The following is a 16,882-nucleotide window of genomic DNA, read 5'->3' as shown; positions in this document are numbered from 1 at the left end:
TACTCTAGTGCATGGAACCCTTGTGGAAGCCTATATGTTGCCCTAGGTGTTCCATAGGATTGGCTGAAATGGTCCTGGTTGGGGGTTGGCAGGTTATGATAGGTAACAAGGTCTAACTGAAGCTTGCATAAGAGTACACTGTTAATCTTTTTCCCAGCCTAACCCAAACAGACCTATGGCCTTTTACCAGGGTGACTGTGTGCTAGGGAAAAGAAGATAACCAAAGGTTTTGGGGATTAATGGACACTGCCTCTGAAGTGACAATTTCTGCAGGCCCCAAATGTCACTGTGGTCTACCAGTCATTGCAGGGGTTTAATGGGTGTCAGGTAATCAAGGATTTTTAGTTCAGGTCTGCATCACAATGGGTCTTATTGGGCCCCAAACCCATTCTGTGGCCATTTCCCTGTTTCTGGAATGCATCATCCAAATACACATACTTAGCAAATGGCAGAACCCCCATATTGATTCCCTGACCTGTGGAGAGGGTATATTGAAGCCACTAGAACTATCTCTACATAGCAAACCAATAAATTAAAGCAATACTGCATTCCAGGTGGAATTGCAGAGATTACTGCTACCATCAAGTATTTGAAGGATGAAGGGTGGGGGGCATGATTCTCGCCAGATCCCCACTCAACTTTCCTCTTTGGCCTGTCCAGCAAACAGATCTTGGAAGATGAAAGTGGATTTTTGTAAAAACTAGGTGATGATTCCAATTGCAGCTGCTGTTCCAGAGGTCTCTTTATTACTTGAACAAATTAACATATTTCCTGATACTTAGTATGCAGCTATTGGTCTGGTCAATGCTTTTTCCTTGATACCTGTTAGTAAAGACCACTGAAACAGTTTGCTTTCAACTAGCAAGTTCAGCAAAACACCTTCACTGTTTTACCTCAGAGGTATGTTAACTCTACAGCCCTATTGCATAATCTAGTATGCAGGAACTTTGATCACCTTTCCCTTCTATAAGGTATCACACTAGTCTACTGTGTTGATGACATTATGTTGCTTTGTACCTAGTGAAGAAGTAGAAATTACTCTAGATTTATTGGTAAGACGTTTGTGTAGTAGAGGGTGGGACATAAATCCAATAAAAATTCAATGACCTTCCACTTCATTGAAATTTCTAGGGATCCAGTGATTTGGGTATATCAAGATATCCATTCTAAGGAGAAGGATAATATGATCTATCTGGCCACTCCTACAGCCAAAAAAGAGGCATAATGCCTAACTGGACTCTTTGAAGTTTGGAGACAACATACTCCCCTTTTGGGTGTGATACACTGGCCCATTTATCAACTGAGCCAAAAAGCTGCTAGGTTTGAGTGGGACTAGAAACTACGAAGGCAGCCACTCTGGTAATTGGACCATATGATCCCCAAGTCCAACTGTGTTTATTTATAGCTTTTTAATAGTATAATATAACATATATTCAAAGCAAAGAAAGAAAAAAGCAATACTTTTCAAAGTACTCTTCAACAGGTAGATTACAGGACAGATCCCAGAGTTTGTCACAGCTACCATATCATCATCTCAGATTTTTCCTTCTAGCTACTCCAGAACATTGGAAGCTAGAAGGAATACTTTTTTATCATCACAATCGAGTATTTTTGTGAAAAATAACATATTTACAAAAAAGCAATAAATTTCAAAGCACAGCACAACAATTAGTTGTAGAACAGATTTCAGAGTTTGATATGGGTTACAATTAAACAATTTTAGGTTTTACCTCTAACTCTAAAATACTGGAGACTAAAAGAAATATCAATATAATGATTCAGCAATCATATTTATTTGTTAAACCCTACCTTCCCTGTATAACTCCACCATCACCTTTGATCTTTCTATCCCACTCTTTAGGGGTATTTAGGCTGTGCCCATTCTAACTTTTTCTTGTTGGAAGGGGCTGTCAATAATATGAGGTAGGAAGATGGAACTAGCTGATGTTCTGGACAGTCTGGCCCTCTAGGTTTCAGGACTTACCAGGTCCTGGGACCTATTTGGATGTTGTAGGTTTCTGGAAAGTTATCCCAGTGCATGCAACATTTGTAGAATCTTATATATTACCATAGATGTTCTTTAGGTTTGGCTGAAATGGCTATGCTTAAGGTTTGGAAAGTTATAATATAAAGTCTAACTGAAACTTGCATAAGAGTGACCTTCAGAGTAGCCTCTCAACTCTATCTGAACTTTCTCAGTCACTGATACCTTATTTGTTACTTCTTTTCCCCCTTTTGGTCAGGATGGCATCGATGATCCCACTGTGTCAGGACCAGACTCATTCCTGGGGTCATCTCCCATGCTACCAAGGATAATTTCACGCCTGGATGTCATGTCCCACACAGAGGGGAGGGCCATGATTTCACTTGCAGAGTTGGGCTTAGAGAATGTGAGGCCACATCTGAGAAACAAAAGAGGTCCTCTAGAAGTAACTCTTAGGCATGCCTATAGGTAGGCTAAGCTTCTCCACTACATGCAGGATCCAATTGTTCTTGAAGTGTCAGTGGCAGATAGAGAGGCTGTCAGGCCCCTACACACAGGGGCACAGGGCAGGCCTGTACGATTTTGGAGCAAAGCCCTGACATCCTCTGCAAATATCTATTCTCCCTTTGGAAACAGTTTTTTGCCTGCATCTCTTCTTAGTAGAAACAGAACACTTAACCATGAGCCACCAAGTTAACAGAAAAATTGAGATGCTCTTATGAACTGGGTGTTGTCTGACCACCAAGCCATAAAGTTAGTTGTGTACAGCAGTACTCTGTCTTCAAATAGAAGTGGTATAGATGAGATCGGGCTTGAGCAGGCTGAAGGCACAAGTTACACAAGGAAGTGGCCTACATGCACCCGGCCCCAACTCCTGCCACTTTACTTTCTCTTTCCCAGCCCAAAACTTTGGCCTCTTGGGGAGTTCCCGATGTTCAGTTGATTGAGGAAGACAAAACTGAGGCCTGTTTTACAGATGGTTCTGCATGATTTACAGGTACCAACTGAAAGTCGACAGCTGTCGCACTACAATCCTTTCATGGGACATCCCTGAAGGAAAGTGGTGAAGTAAATTACACCGAGTGGGAAGAACTTTAGTGCACCTCGCTTTTCATTTTGCTTGGAAGTAGTGGCTGGAGATGTGATTATATATTGATAAATGGGCTGTGGCCAATGGTTTGGTTGGATGGTCAGGGACTTGGAACAGATTGGAAAATTGGTGACAAAGAGGTCTGGGGGTTTTGCTTGTGGATAAACCCTTCTGAATTGGCAAAAATGTGAAGATATTTGTTTGCCAGGTGAATGCTCACCAGAGGATGACTTCAGATTTTAATAACCAAGTAGATATGATGATCTATGCTGTGTCTCCCAGCTGGCTTATTTCCCCAGCCACTTCTGTCATTGTCCGATGGGCTCACGAACAAAATGGCCATGATGGTAGGGATGGATGTTATGAATGGGCTGAGTAACACAGACTTCTACTCACCAAGGCTGATCTAGTTACAGTCACTGCTGAGTGCCCATTCTCCCAACATTCAGTTCCTGATATGGCACCATTCCCTGAAGTGATCAACTAGCTATATGGTGGCAGGTTAATTACATTAGACTACCTCCATCATGGAAAGGGCAGTGTTTTGTTGCTACTGAATAGACACTTACTCTGAACATGAATTTGCCTTCTCTGCATGCCACATCTCTGCCAAAATTACCATCGGTGGACGTGTAGAATGCCTTACCCATCATCATGGTATTCCATGCAGCATTGCTTCTGGTAAAGGAACTCATTTTACAGCAAAATTCTATGCTCATGGAATTCACTGTTGTCACATTCCTAATCATCCTGAAGGAGCGGAATTGACAGAATGGTGCATTGCCCTTTTGAAGACTGAACTATGAAGCCAACTGGTTGTGACTACTTTGCAGGCCTGGGACAATGTTCTCCAATTTATGGTGCTTTCTCCCATAGCGAGGATTCACAGTTCTAAAAGTCAAAAGACGGAAATCGGAGTGACACCAGTATTAACCCTAGTGATCCACTAGAAAAAAATTTTGCTTCAGTTATATGCAGACAGTTCATCACATTAGGTGGAAATATGACAAGGGGTAGACCATGTTGATAGCTTCATACGTCAACTTGGTTAGGATATAGTACCCACTTATTGGTTCAATCGTGAATCTAGGTGTTGTGAAGGTATTTTGTAGATGTGGCTAACACCTACAACCTGGTAACTTAAGTAAAAGAGAGTATCCTTGATAATGTGGGTGTGCCTCATCTAATCAGGTTAAAGGTCTGAAGAAAGACCTAAAGTTACCCTGCACATGAAGTACTATTGTCTCTGAACTGCATCATCAGCTCCTGCCCAAGAATTTCCAGCCTGCTGGCTTGCCCTACAGGTTTTGGAGTTACCCAGCCAGACCCCACAATTGTGTAAGGCAACTGCTTGAAATAAATCACTTAACATCTCTCTACCAAACCTCCTTATTCATCTATCCATCCATCTATCCTACATGTTCTGTTTATCTGGTAGAACCCTGACTGATGCAAACACCAAACCTGTGTACCACAAATAATATCTATTTGAAATCTAAATACATCATTAATATTTTACATCAAAGAACAGCGGTGGAAGGAACATTGAGGTAGTTCAGTCCAGTGTGCTTGCCTTACAAATACGGAAAGGGGTCCAAAGAGGTTCAAGTGATTTGTCCACAGTCACACAGCCGCGCCGTACCAGAACAAGGATTCAAAGTCAGAACTCTTTACTCCTGGTCTAATGTTTTTACTCCATATTTGCAAATACACTGCTGTTCAATCTTATATAACTTGATGATATGGGTAATTGTTTCAAATCAATTACTTCTTACCAAAAAAAGAATTACCTAGTTGACAAGTGTTTTCTGAGTGAGATAAACCACTGAAAACAGTCATTTATTCACTTATCCTGGCTGTTCTGACTAATCTAATGGATGAAAACTTTAATGATGGACCATGTATTGAGTCATGGAAGAATCTATCTCAATCTAGGAATATTTAAGGAAGTTGGCCTATCAAACTCTGTCATTAGGACAATAAGAAATTTAATTATATTTTCAAAAGGGAATATCCTAACTTTAAATCCTAGTTTAGTGTTTTAAACTTACCTTTCTTTAAACGCTAATTGAAGACTCAGAATTTAGATTATAAAACTTTATTGAAATAGTCAAAAAGCAAACAGCCAGACAGTTGATTATTTCTGCCACTACAATGTATCATTTTGAGTAATATTTTTAAAATGCATGACAAGTGATGTTTAAACCACTACTAGGAAAGTAAATTAAGAGTCTACTTAAGGCACTTCAGATGAAAGCCAATTTCAAAATATCCATAAAAGTAATACTATTTTAAGTGTAGCAAATCTGCTTTCCACAGATTTTAGTCAGAATACTACTTTTCTCCTTATAGAAGAACAATGTGCTCTTAAAGTAAGGGAGACAAAACAAATTTCAAGAACTTTCATTCTTTCAATGCTCAGGACTAATTATCTGGAGCTATACAGATTAAATGGCAGTAGTATTCCCCTGGTCGGTTTGTCAAAATGCGGGCATTTTTACACAAGAATCAACTATAAGAATCATAGCATAAATTACTTTGGCCTAAGACAAATACAAGAAACAGGGATCCAAAATCACACAATTTAGAGGGAGCAATTAACAAAAGAGTGGCTCCAAATAACACCCACCAAATCTACTAACAGAAACCTAAAATCCAAAACCCACATAAAACATTTCTTCTGAGGCAATTATATCCACTTTCTTCTGTAAACTTCTACACCACACGGGAATATTATTAGGTGGTAATCGGAATAAGAAGTCACAGTAGTTTAAAAAAATATGATACTTCTAAAAACTTTTTAAAAATTTCACAATCACAATCACAATTTGCATACTTCCATTATAGTGGCATTTCAGGTTACTTTTAATAACTACGAGGGAGGTTACAGTTATAGCTAATGATAACCATCAATTTATATACTTCACAGATATTTGGTTAGCACATGTAGTTATCTCCATTGATGAAAACGATAAAATTCAAACAAAACTCCTTCAAATTTTTACTTTGTTTTGCCACTTACAGGGAGAGAAAAAAAGGCTAAAATAGCCAAATCAGAACAGCTTTCAAGAAAACATTTAATTTCTATACACAAGTAACAACTCAATATTTCATAATTTTCTTTTTCTACTCTAGGTCCTCTTTTTAAGCATCAAGGTTAATGAAATATATTGTAAAAGTAATATAGAATCAACTGTGAAGCCTATTATTCACTTAAGTACCAATGAAATAAGTGAATCTCTAGCAGAAACACTTTAGACCATTTTTAAGTTACACTGATTTATCCCTAAACTATATTTTTATTAGAGATGGACCATTTTAAATAAAAGAGTATTAGGAGATGGAATGAATCTGAAATCTTTCCAAGTACAAGGTATTTACCATCACATTGATGCAGAAGTCATAATTCTGTATTAAGATATTTTTAATGTCTACAACTACCAAGAAACATAGAAAGCATTGTATTTTGTAGGAAAGACCAAGGAGGAAGAGGATTGGCTAGCCTTCTTCCTAAAGGCTAGACGTATACTCTGAAAATGGCCTTCTACTTTAAGGAGACCATATAACCCTTAGGGTTTCTCTGCCTAAAAGGAAATTCATGCAAAGTATACATATCCATGCAAAGATGGAAGAACTAAGAATGTATTACTGATGCAGTTATCTGAAATAGATATGGGGGAACACTTGTTCAGGATTCTTTCTCCACCTTTGGATAAGACAGTATGAAATTAGATGGCCAAAAGTTAACTAAAACCATTTTGAGCCTTGTCCAAATTAAATGAAGTAGCAATTAAAAAATATTTCTAATATACTGAATTCTACTAAATTACATGGTCCATAAAGTTCTCTGAGAGGGAAAAGTAATGAAAAGGAGAATCTTATCCAAATGCTTCATGATTTTGACAGGAAACTGCTTGTTAAGGCACTATAAACCTTCTTTGGTTAAATGATTAACTATTTAAATCACTTGGAAAAAAAAGAGGTAATATAAAATACACAACTTGCATTCTTTTCAAATACGCATGTTTTCTGATTTTCAATTTCCACTAATCCAGTGTCTACATATCTCAGAGAGCTTCTTTAACTCATCAGAAAGCTGAAATAAAAAATATACAACAGTCTGTTAGTCTCTAACAAAAACGTAGACTTTATTTCTAAAATATATAGTTTATCTTTTTGTTTTTATCTTTTTTTAAAAAAAATATCTTCATCTAGAAATATCCACACTTATACAATCAGTGGCTCAAAGTATTATCACATAGTTGTGTATTCTTTACCATGATCATTTTTTTCAACTTTTTGAGTAGTATAACACATATACAAAACAAAGAAAAAAGCAATAGTTTTCAAAGCACTCTTCAAAAAGTGGTTATAGGAATAATAGGGGGAACAAATGTTAAAATAAATTTATTTAGATGGAAATGCTAGTTATCAATGAAAAGGAGGGGTAAGGGGTATGGTATGTATGAATTTTTTTCTGTTGTCTTTTTATTTGTTTTTCTGAATTGATGCAAATGTTCTAAGAAATGATCATGATGATGAATATGCAACTATGTGACGATATTGTGAATTACTGTATATATGTAGAACGGAATGATCATAAGTTAAGAATATTTGTGTCTGTTTGTTGTTATAGATTTTTTAAAAATTAAAAAATTAAAACAAACACACAAACAAACAAACAAAAAGTGGTTATAGGATAGATCCCAGAGCCTGTTATGGGATACCATATGATCCTCTTACATTTTTCCTTCTAGCTGCTCCAGAATATAGGAGGCTAGAGGGCATAAATACTTCTTGTATTATCAAAATCAACTTCTTTTTCCTTCTTTTTTGGTGAACAATAACATATACACAAAAAATCTATAAATTTCAAAACACAGCACCACAATTAGTTGTAGAACATATTTCAGACTTTGACATGGGTTACAATTTCAAAGTTTTAGGATTTTACTTCTAGGTGCTCTAAAATACTGTAGACTAAAAGAGATATCAATTTAATGACTAAGCATTCATATTCATTTGTTAAGTCCTATATTCTATGTATAATTCCACCAGAACCTTTGATCTTTTCATACATCTCTTTAGGGGTATTTGGGCTACGGCAATTCTAAATTTTTGAAATTGGGAGGGTTTGTCACTAATACGGGGTAGGGAGATGGAACTATCTGATGTTCTGGAGAGGCTGGGCTAGGTTTCAAGACTTATCTGGACCAAGGACCCATCTGGAAGTTGTAGATTTCTGGAACGTTATCCTAGTGCCTGGAACTCTTGTGGAATCTTACATATTGCCCTAGGTGTCCTTTAGGATTGGCTGGAATGGTCCTGGTTGGGGATTTGCAGGTTATGACAGATAGTAAGATCTACCTGAAGCTTGCATAAGAGCAACCTCCAGAGTAGGCTCTCAATTCTATTTGAACTCTCTCTGCCACTGATACTTTATTAATTACACATCTTTCCCCCCTTTTGGTCAGGATGTAATTGTTGATCTCACGGTGCCAGGTCTGGATTCATCCTTGGGAGTCCTCTCCCACGTCGCCAGGGAGAATTTCATCCCTTGATGTCATGTCCCACGTAGGGGGGAGGGCAATGATTTCAGTTGCAGAGTTGGGCTTAGAGAAACTGAAGCCACATCTGAGCAACAACAGAGGTCCTCCAGAAGTAACTCTTAGGCATGCCTATAGGTAGTCTAAGCTTCTCCGCTACCTACATAAGCTTCACAAGAGTAAGCCTCATGATCGAGGGCATGGCCTATTGATTTAGGTATCCCTAAGGTTTGACACAGTATCAAGGGATTCCCTGATGGTAACGTTTAATAGTTCCATAGCCTTTCTCCACCCCTTCAGGGGACTTCTACTTTTTTTGCATTCTATACCTGTATTCCATTTTTCTCCGTTTTATTTATTTTTTAAACATAACAACATACAAACATGAACATTCTTACCATTTGATCATTCCATTCTTGATACATAATCAATAACTTACAATATCATCACATAGTTGTAAATTCATCATCATAATTTCTTAGAACATTTGCATCAATTCAGAAAAAGATATAAAAAGAAAAAAATTCATACATACCACACACCTTACCGCTCCCTTTCATTGATCACTAGCATTTCAATCTACTAAATTTATTTTAACATTTGTACCCCCTATTATTTATTTTTAATCCATATGTTTTACTCATCTGTCCATAAGGTAGATAAAAAGAGTACCAGATACAAGGTTTTCACAATCACACAGTCACACTGCAAAAGCTATATCATTATACAATCATCTTCAAGAAACATGGCTACTGGAGCACAGTTCTACATTTTCAAGCAGTTCCCTCCAGCTTCTCCATTATACCTTAACCTAAAAGGTGACATCTATATAATGTGTAAGAATAACCTCCAGGATAACCTCTAGACTTTGAAATCTCTCAGCCATTGACACTTTATTTTGTCTCATTTCTCTCTTAGACCTTTTGGTTAAGAAGGTTTTCTCAATTCCTTGATGCTGAGTTCCAGCTCATTCTAGGATTTCTGTTCCATATTGCCAGGAAGGTTTACAACCCTGGGAGTCATGTCTCATGTAGAGAGGAGGAGGGCAGTGAGTTTGCTTGCTGTGGTAGCTGAGAGAGAGAGGCCACATCGAGCAACAAAAGAGGTTCTCTGAGGGCGACTCTTAGGCCTAATTATAAGTAGGCTTAGCCTATCCTTTGCGGGGATAAGTTTCATACGAATAAACACCAAGATTGAGGGCTTGGCCTACTGTTCTGGTTGTCCCCAATGCTTATGAAAATATCAGGAATTCTTCAACATTGGAAAGTTGAATTTTCCCCCTTTCTCGCCATTCACCCAAGGGGGCATTGCAAATACTTTTTTATTTACTGTTCAAATCACTCTGGGATTTATCGGGACATCACTCTGGATAATCCTACAAGATCTCACGTCCTACTCAAGGTTCCATGTACTTATGGTGTTCAATTAAACTGTCTATATAAGTTATATTAGGAAATGCACTAGTCAAAATATAAATTTTGTACCACTTTTTGCTTTAGTCTTACACATAAGTTAAAGTTTTAAAATATGAATTACCATCTATTTTCAACAATCTGCAGGACTGACATTCCTTTGTTCTTACTCATGCAAAAACATTTTAAAATTTGTACATGCAGTCACTATCATTATACACTCTAGGCATTCCTAGTTTATACCATCTCAGTCTTTATCACCTATTGTGCCAGTCTGAATCTATGGTGGACCCCAGAAAAGCCATGCCCTTTAATCCTCATTCTGTATTGCTGGGCGGGAGCATTTTGATTGTTTCCATGAAGACATGACCCACCCAGTTGTGGGTGGTAACTTTTGATTAGATGATTTCCATGGAGGTGTGTCTCCACCCACTGAAGGTGGAGTTGCTTACCAGAATCCTTTAAAAGGGGAAACATTTTGGAGAATGTCCCTTTTGTTAGAGCCATGAGAAAGCCAGCAGATGCTGCCATGTTCGCCACATGCCCTTCCAGCTGACAGAGAAATGTTGAACTTCACTGGCCTTCTTGAACCAAGGTATCTTTCCCTGGATGCCTTAAATTGGCCATTTCTATAGACTTGTTTTAATTGGGACATTATCTCAGCCTTAGAACTGTAAACTTGCAACTTATTAAATTCCCCTTTTTAAAAGCCATTCTGTTTCTGGTATATTGCATTCCAGCAGCTAGCAAACTAGTACATCTATCTTTCCTTCTGATTTCATTTTTGTCCCCAGACCTCCTTCCTCTATCATTCTCACATTCAGCTTCATTCAGTGTACTAACATTATGGTATTACAGTTAGGTAGTATTGTGCTATCTGTTTCTGAATTTTTACAATCAGTCCTGTTGCACAATCTGTATCCCTTCAGCTCCAATTACCCAATATCTACCCTATTTCTATCTCTTGATGGTCTCTGCTCTTAACTGAAATTCTCCAAGTCCATTCACTAACGTTAGTTCTTATCAGTGAGACATTACAGTACTTGTCCTTTTGTTTCTGGCTAATTTTATTCAGCATAATGTCCTTAAGGTCCATCCATGTTGTTACATACTTCATAACTTTATTCTGTCTTACAGCTGCATAATATTCCATCATATGTATAATACCACAGCTTGTTTAGCCACTCGTCTATTGATGGACATTGGGCCGTTTCCATCTCTTGGCAATTGTAAATAATGCTGCTATAAACGTTGGTGTGCAAATGTCCATTTGTGTCCTTGCCCTCATGTCCTCTGAGTAGATACCTAGAAATGGTATTGCTGGGCCATACGGCAATTCTATACTTAGCTTTCTGAGGAACCGCCAAACTGCCTTCCACAGCAGTTGTACCATTCGAAATTTCCACTAACAGTGGATAAGTGTGCCTCTTTCTCCACATCCTCTCCAGCACTTGTTGTTTTCTGTTTTATTGATAATGGCCATTCTGGTGGGTGTGAAATGATATCTCATTGTGGTTTTGATATACATTTCCCTAATAGCCTGGGAAGGTGAGCATCTTTTCATGTGCCTTTTAGCCATTTGTATTTCCTCTTCTGAGAAGCATCTGTTCATGTCTTTTGCCCATCTTCTAATTGGGTTTGCTGTCTTTTTGTTGTTGAGTTGAACAATCTCTTTATATAATCTGGATACTAGACCTTTATCTGATATATCGCTTCCAAATATTGTCCCCCATTGTGTAGGCTATCTTTTTACATTCTTGACTAAGTTCTTTGATGCACAAAAGTGTTTAATTTTGAGGAGCTCCCATTTCTTTCTTTCTTTCTTCAATGCTCATGCTTCAGATGTAAGATCTAGGAAACCACTTCCTATTATAAGATTTATAAGATACTTCCCTACATTTTCTCCTAAAAGTTTTAGGTCTTAGATCCTTTTGACTTAATTTTTGTATAGGGTGTGAGATATGGATCCTCTTTCATTCTTTTGTATGTGGCTCTCCAGTTCTCTAGGCATAATTTGTTGAATAGACTGTGCTGTCCCAGGTGAGTTGGCTTGGCTGCCTTATCAAAGATCAACTGTCCATACATGAGAGGGTCTATATCTGAACACTCTATTAGATTCCATTGGTCAGTATATCTGTCTTTATGCCAGTACCACGCTGTTTTGAGCACTGTAGCTTCATAATATGCCTTAAAGTCAGGTAGTGTGAGATCTACTTCATTTTTCTTTCTCAGGATATTTTTGGCTATTCGGTGCACCCTGCCCTTCCAGATAAATTTTGTTTTTCATTTTTCTATTTCTGAAAAGTAAGTTTTTGGGATTTTAATTGGTATTGCATTGAATCCATAAATCAATTTAAGTAGAATTGACATCATAACTATATTTAATTTCCCAATCCATGAACATGGTATGCCCTTCCATTTATTTAGGTCTTCTGTGATTTTTTTTAGGAATTTCTTGTAGTTTTCTTTGTATAGGTCTTTTGTATCCTTAGTTAAATTTATTCCTAAATATTTTATTCTTTTGGTTGCAACTGTAAATGGAATTTTTTCTTGAATTCCCCCTCAGATTGCTCATTACTAGTGTACAGAAACACTACAGATTTTTGAGTGTTGATCTTGTAACCTGCCACTTTGCTGTACTCATTTATTAGCTCTAGTAGTTTTGCTGTGGATTTTTTTGGGGTTTTCAGCATATGGTATCATATCATCTGCAAACAGTGAGAGTTCTACTTCTTCCTTTCCAATTTTGAAGCCTTCTATTTTTTCTTTTTCTTGTCTAATTGCTCTGGCTAGAACTTCCAATGCTGAATAACAATGGTGATAGTGGACATCCTTGTCTTGTTCCTGATTTTAGGGGTAAAGTTTTCAGTTTTTCCCCACTGAGGATGATGTTAGCTGTGGGTTTTTCATATATTCCTTTTATCATGTTGAGGAAGTTCCCTTCTAGTCCTATCATTTGAAGTGTTTCAACAAGAAAGGATGCTGAATTTTGTCAAATGCCTGTTCTGCATCAATCAAGATGATCCTGTGGCTTTTCTGCTTTCATTTGTTGATATGGTGTATTACATCAATTGAGTTTCTTATGTTGAACCATCCTTGCATACCTGGGATGAATCCTACTTGGTCATGGTATATAATTCTTTTAATGTGTTGCTGGATTTGATCTACAAGAATTTTGTTGAGGATTTTTGCATCTATATCCATTAGAGAGCTTGGTCTGTAATTTTCTTTTCTTGTAATATCTTTGTCTGGGTTTGCTATGAGGGTGACTTTGGCTTCTGTGGTAGTTAGGTTCAGGTGTCAACTTGGCCAGGTGAAGGTGCCTAGTTCTATTGCTGTGGACAGGAGCCAATGGCATGTGAACCTCATCTGTTGCTGATTACATCTGCAATTGGCTAGCAGGCGTGCCTGCTGTAATGAATGACGTTTGATTTAATTAGCTGGAAGGTAAATGAGAGAGCTCAATGTAGCAGAGCCCAAGCAGCTCAGCATATCTAATCTCAGCACTCGCATCTCAGCCCAGGCCTTTGGAGATGCAGAAAATAATCACCCCAGGGAAAGTTCTTGGAATCCAGAGGCCTGGAGAGAAGGCCACCAGCGATCACCCTGTTCCTTCCTGCTTAAGAAAGAAACTCAGTTGAAAGTTAGCTGCCTTTCCTCTGAAGAACTACACATTTTAAAAGAAATAAATACCCTTTTATTAAATACCAACCCATCTCTGGCGTGTTGCATTCCAGCAGCTAGCAAACTAGAATAGTTAACAGAATGAGTTAGGTAGTCTTCCCTCCTCTTCAATGTTTTTGAAGAATTTGAGCAGAATTGGTACTAATTCCTTCTTGAATGTTTGGTGGAATTCACAGGTGAAGCCATCATCTGGTCCTGGACTTTTCTTTTTGGGGAACTTCTTAATGACTAATTCAATTTCTTTACTTGTGATTGGTTTGTTCAGGTCATCTATTTCTTCTCAGTCAATGTTGGTTGTTCATGCCTTTCTAGGAAGTTGTCCATTTCATCTACATTGTCTAGTTTATTAGCATAAAGTTGTCCACAGTATCCTCTCATTACTTCCTTTATTTCTGCAGGGTCAGTGGTTATGTCCCCTCTTCCATTTCTGATTTTATTTATTTGCATCCTCTCTCTTCTTCTTTTTGTCAACCTTGCTAAGGGTCCATCATCTTATTGATTTTCTCATAGAAACAACTTCTGGTTTTGCTGATTTTTCTCGATTGTTTCCAGGTTCTCACTTTCATTTACTTCTGCTCTAATTTTCGTTATTTCTTTCCTTTTGCTTGCTTTGGGGTTAGTTTGCTGTTCTTTCTCTAGTTCTTCCAAGTGGACAGTTAATTCCTCGAGTTTTGCTCTTTCTTCTTTTTTGATATATGCATTTAGGGCAATAAATTTCCCTCTTTGCACTGCCTTTGCTGCATCCCATAAATTTTGATATGTTGTGTTTTCATTTTCATTTGTCTCGAGACATTTACTGATTTCTCTTGTAATTTCTTCCTTAACCCACTGGTTGTTTAAGAGTGGTTGAACCTCCATGTATTTGTGAATTTTCTCGCCCTCTGCCTATTATTCATTTCCAACTTCATTCCTTTATGATCTGAGAAAGTGTTTTGTATGATTTTAGTCTTTTTAAATTTATTGAAACTTGCTTTGTGACCCAGCATATGGTCTGTCCTTCAGAATGATTCATGATCACTTGAGAAAAAGGTCTATCCTTCTATTGTGGTGTGTAATGTTCTATAAATGTCTGTTAAATATAGTTCGTTTACTATGCTATTCAAATTCTGTTTCTTTTTGATCCTCTGTCTAGATGTTCTGTCCACTGATGAGAATGGGGTATTGAAGTCTCCAACCATTATTGTAGATGTGTCTATCTCTGTTTTCAGTGTTTGCCTCATGTATTTTGGAGCACTTTGGCTCACTGCATAAATATTTATGATTGTTAGGTCTTCTTCTAGATGACAAATTATTTAAACATGCATATACACAGAAGAAGAAAAGCAAAAAGTTGGAATATTAAAGGTAAAGCAGTCTAAGTTCTAGGTGGCAACTGTCTTAAAACTACATAAGTTGACAAAAAAATAAAAAAGAAAAGTGAAAAAGATTAATTTATGTTGTTCTTTGATCAAGAGGTCACAATAAAATTAATCAACTAGGAAGTTATTCAAAATTACTAATAATTTCCATTAAAAATAATATGAAGAAAGAATTTATGCCTCAAAAATACTAGGTGATATATTTTAACTTCAGTGTTCACAGTCTATGATACAACAGTATAGGGATGTACTAAAAATAAGAATTGTATTAACTGACACTCAGATAGAAAACTAAGAACATTCCTTATTATGCAGGTACATTTCTTTTGGCTATTAGTAAGGTAAAATCCAGAAGCTGTACTAGGAGAATAATTTTCCCTGAGTTTTATTAAACTCATTTAATTTATTAAACATTTCAAGCAAACTATATCTCTTTAAACACTTTTTCTTATATACTCTCTACAAACTAAATTCTGTTCAAATGTTCTGTTTATGCCATCTAAACAACCCTGAGGAGTAGAATACTTCCTCAGGAGGAAGTATAGTATACAGATAAGGAACCATGAGAGAAAATATGATGTAAAATGTTACAATCATTATGTGTTGGTATAGATTTCTAGGTTAAATTAGGTGATGTCAGAATAATACTGAGAGTCTTCCTGATAAGTCATATATACCATAATTATCTTGAATTAATTTTTATGTGTAACATATCCAAATTAAAGCATATCCCTTTGCTCTAGAAGCTAGAACAGCTTGCAAGAAGAGCAAAAAATATATATATACAAGAAAATGTTATGAAGCAACATCAATTCTAATCATTACAAGTATAGGTAATCATTATACAAATAATAATTAAGAAATCATACCTATATGGGTATCCATGATATTTAGATCTGAAAATAGAGAGCATCCAACTGAAGAATAATACAACGAGTCCAATACCAGCTACACACATTACTGCAGAAAAACAAAAGGAGTGTAAAATGAGCATATTATGCATACTATATAATTAGGGCACAAATCTTACCCTATACTTCCAAGAGTAAAAATTAGTATATGAATTATTGTTAAATTTCAACTATGCAACAATCTTCTTCTCCATTCTTTAACCTTCAGAAGTCTGCCTTCACCTTTAATTTGTTCCATTACAATATAATAATGGTTCCATTTATATACTTGTGCAATTTAATTGCATGAAATCCTTTATGGTCACCACACTCAAGAATTGTCAGAAACATTTTATTAATGAAAAGAAAATCACTAAATTCTCACTAACTTAATAAACCTCTTTTAAAACTTTAAAAGTGGCCTTATTATTGATAAACACTGACTTAAAGACATCTGATAACATCATTGTGACAGCCTTCTTTGAAAGTACTTTATTCATGCACAGGTAACTATATTGCTTTGAATGAGGAACTAACTAAACATGGGTTCCTCGTTTGAATCATGAGGAAAAAAATATGAATCCTAGCCCTGAATTCATAATCTCTCTACTAATCCCAGATGCTCAGATTCAGTATAGCAGTTAACTTTAATCCTACATATTGAACTCCAAGTGTTCAAGTATGTATCATGACTCAAGACACTTTGAGTCCCTGGACTAAAACTGGCTAAGGACCATAGAGGCAGGGATGTGGGGAAGCATGTATGTTATAGCAATGGAAGCTCTAGAGAAACATATTTACTGCCTGACATTAAAAATAATTTTTAGTTTTGTTATACTTAGGGAACAATTTTTTTGTTTACTAATCTTCAAACTTTATGATTAGTTGCTAAAATACAAATGTTAAAAATAATATTTT

General features: G+C 36.7%; 1 protein-coding gene across 1 annotated transcript in view; it reads right to left on the bottom strand.

Moving 5' to 3' along the window:
• Positions 1-6,051: 6,051 nt before the first annotated feature.
• The window catches only part of MAGT1 (magnesium transporter 1), a 70,411-nt gene continuing 59,580 nt past the window's right edge, over positions 6,052-16,882 (bottom strand). Inside the window, exons 9-10 of the mRNA XM_077145527.1 lie at positions 15,944-16,034; positions 6,052-7,170 (exon numbers count right to left, since the gene is read on the bottom strand). Coding sequence (XP_077001642.1) covers positions 7,155-7,170; positions 15,944-16,034 — 107 coding nt within the window. The 3' untranslated portion in view covers positions 6,052-7,154. The remainder of the gene's footprint in view (positions 7,171-15,943; positions 16,035-16,882) is intronic.

The sequence above is a fragment of the Tamandua tetradactyla genome, chromosome X, assembly GCF_023851605.1.
Source record: "Tamandua tetradactyla isolate mTamTet1 chromosome X, mTamTet1.pri, whole genome shotgun sequence".
In the NCBI taxonomy this organism is placed as follows: Eukaryota; Metazoa; Chordata; class Mammalia; order Pilosa; family Myrmecophagidae; genus Tamandua; species Tamandua tetradactyla.
Note: the sequence above shows the minus strand (reverse complement) of the source record. Positions and strands in the feature narration are given on the sequence as shown.